General features: G+C 44.2%; 1 protein-coding gene across 3 annotated transcripts in view; it reads left to right on the top strand.

The window, feature by feature from the left end:
* Window positions 1-851: 851 nt before the first annotated feature.
* RAVER2 (ribonucleoprotein, PTB binding 2) overlaps window positions 852-7,314 on the top strand; it is a 94,147-nt gene continuing 87,684 nt past the window's right edge. For all 3 annotated transcript variants that reach the window (XR_010124342.1, XM_054484216.2, XM_054484208.2), the window contains exon 1: window positions 852-1,234. Coding sequence is in view for 2 of the 3 variants with exons in the window: in XM_054484216.2 (XP_054340191.1) it covers window positions 986-1,234 (249 nt within the window). In the remaining variant the exon portion in view is untranslated. The remainder of the gene's footprint in view (window positions 1,235-7,314) is intronic.

Below are 7,314 nucleotides of genomic sequence, written 5' to 3'. Positions count from 1 at the left end.
CTGTAACTCTCCCTCCAAGTTTCAATTAAAATAATGTTCCAAGCAGCGTATTCTCCAGCCCCTCTGCCACAGCTCCTTTTCCATTCTAGTCTTTGTTTCAGCATCACTTTCCATGTTGCAGACCCAACTACCCAGGTTTTACATTTTAGGAACTGCATGACAGGGACAGAGGGACAGGTGAAGGGCACAGGCTTTCTCATACACAGCTAGCAAAATACATTACGATCAGGTTTTACCAAATACATAAAATTTCTCCCACAACGTCCCTCTTTTTACTCCCCAGAAAATCTCATTGTAAACTCAAACTTTGCCAAATATGCTCTTCTTGAACGCAGAGAAAGGGTTACCATCGGGAGCCAGCCGGGCTGCAGGAGGCGCCCTCCTGCCACCCCTCCAGCCCCACCCCGGGTGTGGGAAGCCCGAGTTCGCGCCCGCAGCCCCCGGACCGCCCCAGCGCGGGAGTTTCGAGGGGAGCCGGGGGAGAGCTGCGGCGTCACATGGGGGGCCACCCGGGGACAGGCGCCTGGGGCTGAGTCCCCCGGCGAAGCCACCGCGAAGGGGCCACATCCCCCAGAGCCCGACCCTGGGCGTTCGCTAAAGCCTCGCAGAGAGGGGGAGCCCGCCCGCCCGTCCGCGCCCGCACAGGTGTCCGGATGGCGGCGCCCGGCCCCGCCTGCGGACCCGCGAGAGGCGGGCGGGGGCGCGCCTGTGCGCCGGGGCCGGGGGCCGGCGGGGGAGGTTCCCGCGAGGTGGTTCTCGGGCTCCTCCTCGGCGCCTCAGGTTTCCTGTCCCCGCCAGCAGGCTGCTGGCTGCGGCGACGCCTCTCTCTACTCCCTCCTCCCTCCTCCCACCGCCCCCCTTCCCCGCGGTTGGGCCCACTCTGCGGCCTCTGCCCGCCTCGCCCTCGCCCGGGCCTCCTCCCGCTTTCTCTCTCCGCTTCCCCTGGAGCCTCCGAGGAGTCCGCAGCCGCGGGGCGCCCGGGAAGATGGCGGCGGCGGCGGGAGACGGCGGCGGCGAGGGGGGCGCGGGCCTGGGCAGCGCGACGGGGCTGGGGCCGGGGCCGGGACTGCGCGGGCCGGGCCCCTCAGCCGAAGCGCACGAGGGCGCCCCGGACCCGGCGCCCGCCGCGCTGCACCCTGAGGAGGTCGCCGCGCGGTTGCAGCGGATGCAGCGGGAGCTGAGCAACCGCAGGAAAATCCTGGTGAAAAACCTGCCCCAGGACAGCAACTGCCAGGTACTGGGAGGGTGCTGGGGGCGACGCGTCCCGGGGGGCGGCGGGGCGGGGCTCCGTGTCCAGGCTGGGATCGGGGGCGCCTCAGAGCGGTCCTTGAGGGGGGGGGTCGGCGGCGAGTGGTGAGAGCGGCCCCTCGGTTTGACTGAGCTCTTGGGGTTTCTAGCCTACAGACGCCCTGTCAGGGAGTGGGGCAGATTGGGAAACTGAGGCTCTGAGAGGCGAAGCGGCTTCTCCAAGGTCACGGGAATCAGGGGCTGCTGCTTCCAAATTCGGCCCGCTCTTTCCTTCCCCTACGGCCGTAGAGGAGTAGGAGGTGAAGGAGAGTGGAGGTGAGTTGTGGAGCACACATTTTGCGGGGGGGGAGCGGGGGTAGAGGGGGCCGAAGGTTTGGGAGCACCTTGACAGGGGCGAGGGCTCCCGCGTATAGTCCCCGGTGCTCGGGAGTGCCATAGGGGGCAGGGGCACGAGAGAGCTGGAAGTGAGTTTCGCTGCTGTTGCAGAAGCAGTTGACCAAGTTTCTGTGAAACAACTCTGTCTCCTCAGTTTGCTGAGGCCCCAGAATAGAGTTATTGCTGCGCTCCTTGGAGCCTTGCAGCCGCCGCCTGCTACGCCAAGTACAGTACTGGAGGATTTGTTCCTTAGTGACTTGGATGAGGTTTAAAGATAGCTACTCTGTGGCTTTAATCCAGATTAACTGTTGCTTTTAAGGTTAGAAACTCTGCATCTATTTAACTTTTTTTTTCCCCCTGATTTCAAAAGCTGCATGCTCATTGTAGGAGAGCTAGGAAAGACAGAGAAGCACAAAGGGGAAACAGAAATTACCCATATTTCTGATACCTAAAGATAACCATTGTTATCCTGGGATGTTGTCCTTTTCTCTTTTCCTATGCATATATATTTTTGTTTTATCAAAAACATGAAATCATTTCTTTGATTCTTCAGGATTTCTTAGCTGTCTGGATGTTCACACATGTTTCACATATAACCTGAATTTATATACTGCTCCGAGTGTGGTGGGCTGTCCTGGTAGTTGCGGATTTGTAGTTCCTCCTGTAACCGGATGCATGAAATTGCAAGAGGGCTGGCTATTGACAATTGCATGGCAGTTCTTCCATGTGACTTATAAAATAATGAGACCAATACCCCATTACTATGTAATGAGACCTTACATAGCCATTCACAATAAATATGAACATATAACCTTATAACCCGTAGGCATGAGGGGCTATTTTGTTTCAAAATGCAATGTCTGTCAATATTGTTTATCTCATCTGTCTTTCAACTCTTTCCATTCCGCCATGGTGCACTTCCCATCTGTCAGGTAATGTTTTGTGATACTACCTGTTAAGGACACCTGCAATGGACTGAATTCTTGGAAGCAGCCTCCCCTGCCCATAAAATTGAGGACTGTAAGGGAGCTCAGGAAGGAGGAGGCTTGGAAGAAGCAGATGGCATTTTTAAAAAAAACAAATTTAAAAAATAGCAGCTCTTTGTATAGACAGTCTAGGAGAAGAGAAATAGAGAAGTATCTCAACGTCTTTGTAGAATGTCAGCTGTTTTTGTTATCACAATTCCTTGCGTTAATTCTAAATATATTTAGACACCAAATTGAAGACGTTCTGTCTATTCTTGCTTTGCTGTTGGTATCTTTCTCATTTCCTTTTGCTATAGACATGAAAAATATATCAAAAGGTCTAATAAAAGGAGCAGTTTTAATTAGTGATAGAAGCTTTCTGAGAATTACACTGGGATTTGTATTTTTGAGATTTCATCTACTTTTTCTTAAACTAATATTTTCATGAATATGTTCTGCATGAATTTTTTTGTATTTTTTGTTTTAACAATTTCCCTTAATTATAATGTCTGCTTTTTCTTAGTGACTATATTTTACTGTCAACTTACTGATGAAAGTTTAACTTTATTTTATTTTGTATCTTTTTGCCAGTAAGGCCTACATAAAATCACCTGTGCTAAAACTACATATTTACCCTTATGAAATGGTTAATATGGCTTTTGTTCAATTGTTAAGTAATCAGATATTTTTGAAATACTAAGTTCTTGTTCTTTTCCAGAAGAGTCTGTGTTTATTCATTCCTTTCTTTTTTTTTTTTTTCTGAGACAGAGTCTCGCTCTGTCACCCAGGCTGAAGTGCAGTGGCACAGCCTCAGCTCACTGCAACCTCTGCCTCCCAGGTCCAAGTGATTCTCCCTGCCTCAGCCTCCCAAGTAGCTGGGATTACGTGAGCCTGCCACCACGCCTGGCTAATTTTTGTATTTTTTAGTAGAGATATGGTTTCGCCATGTTGACCAGGCCGGTCTTGAACTCCTGACCTCAGGTGGTCCGCCCGCCTCGGCCTCCCAAAGTGCTGAGATTACAGGTGTGAGCCACTGTGCCTGGCCTCATTTCTTTATTTTAGAATATCACTTTAAGGATCAAAGACATTCATAACTCTAGTTCTCAAACTGTGTATTTATGTCTCTAGAAAATGCTGATTAATAACTTACTAGTAGAAACCCAATAATTTTTTCTTAACATTTGAAATATATGAGCGTTTTCTTTGTTAAATGTAGTTTTCATAAATCTCAAATTTTGTTTTATTTTTGGTATAGCAGATTTATAATAGCATCCCACAACTTTATAGTTCCTATAATTAAAAGGCATACTGAAAGTATTTTTAACTGGAAGCTTTTAGAAGTATGTTTATCAAATACCTTATAGAAGTACCAGCTCTAAAAAAAGTGAACACCTTTATATTAAGTTCTCAAAAGCTTTCTCACTGAATAATTACTGTGCATTCAGTCAAGCCCTGTCTGGTCTGCCTAAGCTTTCTGGAATCTTCCTGGCCCTCTTTGTTTTCACAGCCTCAGCTCTGGTTCAAGTCCTTTTCATCTCTTGTTCACTGTTACAACTTTTTGGTTTGTCACCTACCTTCATTACTGTCCTGTTTCTTACATTTTAGCTCCTTCTGCATGCTACTTCCCTTGAGGGATACTCCTGAAGCACAAATCTGATCATGTCACTCTCCTGCTCATAAAAAACCAGCCTTTGGCTGCACATCCTCTCAAACTTTTCCTCAAATTGTCCTTAACAGTAAAGAACAGTGAATCTGAATTAGACTATTGCAAGACTGAAATTGCTTTGAAGTTTTGTGTTCTGTCTGAAAATTTTATATTAATTTTATGTTCTGTTAGTAACATTGGATTTAACACAAAAACAGCATTTAACTCCCAATTTTTTTTTCATAAACTTGACACTTATGGAAAATGTACTATATGTAACCTTTGATTCTCTGTATTTCTGTATTACCATGGAGTACACAGATATGAGTTTGAAAAGCATGAAATGATAGGACGGCAGTCTAAGATTCTTAGGCTTTTTGTGTGTTGGCCCCTGCCTACATTTCCAGTCTCATTGCTTTTTGGTTTTTATTTATTGTTTTGAGACAGGGACTTGCTCTGTCACCTGGACTGGAGTGCAGTGGAACGATCACTGCTCACTGCAGCCTTGACCTTCCAGGCTGAAGCGATTCTCTCACCTCAGCCTCTCAAGTAGCTGGGACTACAGGCATATGCCACCATGTCAGGCTAATTTTTTTTTTTTTTTTAATTTTTTGTAGAGACATGGTCTCTCTATGTTGCCTAGGCTGGTCTTGACCTCCTGGACTCAAGCGATCCTCCTGCATTTGCCTCCCAAAGTGCTGGGACCACAGGTGTGAGCCACTGCACCCAGCCATCAGTCTCATTTCTGATTAGTCCCACATTGGATTCTGTTCATTTCTGATTAGTCTTGCATTGGATTTTTTGTTTGTTTGTTTTTTGAGACAGATTCTTGCTCTGTCGTCCAGGCTGCAGTGCAGTGGTGTGACCTCGGCTCACTGCAACCTCCACCTCCTGGGTTCAAGCGATTCTTCTGCCTCAGCCTCCCAAGTAACTGGGATTACAGGCGTGTGCCACCACGCTCGGCTAATTTTTGTATTTTTAGCAGAGATGGGGTTTCACCATGTTGACCAGGCTGGTCTCGAATGCCTGACCTCAGGCGATCAGCCCGCCTCGGCCTCCCAAAGTGCTGGGATTACAGGTGTGAGCCACCGCGCCCGTCCAGTCCTGCATTGGATTCTATTCCACCTTTATCAAACTACCTAGATCCCCAAGTACCTCATGCCACTGTGATTTGAATATTTATAGTTATATCTTTGTTAGTGTTTTGGAATGTTTTTATAGTGAGTACTTTATAGTGAATAATATTTATAATTATTTTTAACGAATAATTTATAGTCAATAGTAATGTTGCAAATGCTGGTTCCTATTCATAGCCATTGTATATGTGTGTGTCTGGTCTTTTGCAACTGAATTTAGAATTTTGATTGGTTAAGGTAATGTTTTAATATTTTTTCTAATATATGTGTTATTGTATTTCTATAAATTGTATTACGGTTAACCTGGCTCTGTTTCAATATTGTTGTCATTGGGGTTTCAAAATGGAGAAAACAGGGGCATTTGCTTCTTAGATTGTTTGTTTGTGTTCACTTAGGTTTTTTTCCTTACAGGTCTTATGTGTGTGCATGTGTTTTGTTTTTGTCATACTGTTTACCCTAAAATCTTGAAGGAGTGTCTTGTGAAATTAGAAGACAATGTGAAGTGCTTAGGGCCAACATTCAGGATCAGTAATAGAGGAAACAAAATATCCTATTGTCAGTTTGGATATTATAAACTTACATTTCATAGTACTCTAATATGATAGTTAATTTGAGAAGCTTGATGGTTAATTTACAGTGACCCATTTGAAACCATAATATTACCAGGTAAGCACTTTTTAGAATCGTAGACAACCAAATGTAAGAAACTCTAGTTAATCTTTTTTCGTAATTAAATTTTTTTCTGCTCTTTCTTTTTCTTTTCTTTTCTTTTTTTTTTTTTTTTTTTTTTAAGAGACAGAGCAAGATTGCTCTGTCTCCCAGGCTAGAGTGCAGTGGTGCGATCATAGCTCACTGCAGCCTTAATTCCTGGGCTCAAGTGATCCTCCCATCTCAGCCATCTGAGAAGCTGGGACCATAGGCGTGCACCACTGTGTCCAGCTAATATTTTTTAATTTTTTGTAGAGACACGGTCTCTCTGTGTTGCCCAGGCTGGTCATAATCTTATTTTTTAAAGCTACATATTCCTGTTTGTTTTTTACGTCAATATAAAAACAATAGAATTATCTTACATATTTTATGTCCTTTAACTGTGGGATTTAAAAATGTACTTTGTTTTCTCTAACAATATATTCGGTAATTATTGCCTCTTTTTAAAATAGGGTTATTATTCTCTACTTTTTTCCTGACAATATTGGGGTGTTTTCTCTTTTTGAAATTATCCTTTCTTTAAAATCAAAATGCCATTGCTTACCTCCAAAAGTTACTTTTCTTAGTGTATGCTGTGCAAAAATTATCTATTAAATTTTCTTTTCTAATGCAATTAAACAGAATTGAATTATGTGTTCTACTTCTTTTTCATGTGTTTTGTTATCTTATTCCCAATGTAACAAGAACACTGAAAGCTGCTAGAAATGTACTTCTAGATTTCTGGGACACCACTGTCTCCTTAAGTTTCTAGTTTTGGAAGGAATTCTTGAAAAGTGTTTCAGAAATGCAGTTCTCTGCTATGAAAACACATTCAAGAAGAGGAGGAATACTTTGTGGTTAGCATCAAAATGCTGTGTTAACAGCCATTCCAAAGAAATCTCATGTAATCTATAGCCCATTTCCCAGTTAATGACTGGGTTATGCTTAGAAATCCTTTTTTGAACTTGTGACATGTTTTCACATAGAAAGAATATAGTAGATGGTATTTAGTTTTCAGGTTAGCATTTTAGCCTCTATTTAAGTTATGATTGTTTATGAAGTGTAAGATTACACCAAGTAGTACGACAACATCTAACAAAGCTCCAGCTTTGTGCAGGAGCAGAAACTCTCCCAGCTTCAAATCATCAGTAGGTACTCCTGCATCTTATGGCAAAAGCTCAGGAAGAAAGGAATTTAAGGAAATTGCTCCTTGAATTAACAAGACTCAGATCAGGGAAGCATTAAATGAAGTCAACTC

The sequence above is a fragment of the Pongo pygmaeus genome, chromosome 1, assembly GCF_028885625.2.
Source record: "Pongo pygmaeus isolate AG05252 chromosome 1, NHGRI_mPonPyg2-v2.0_pri, whole genome shotgun sequence".
In the NCBI taxonomy this organism is placed as follows: domain Eukaryota; kingdom Metazoa; phylum Chordata; class Mammalia; order Primates; family Hominidae; genus Pongo; species Pongo pygmaeus.
The sequence above is the reverse complement of the archived record's forward strand: the minus strand, read 5'-3'. Positions and strand labels throughout refer to the sequence as shown.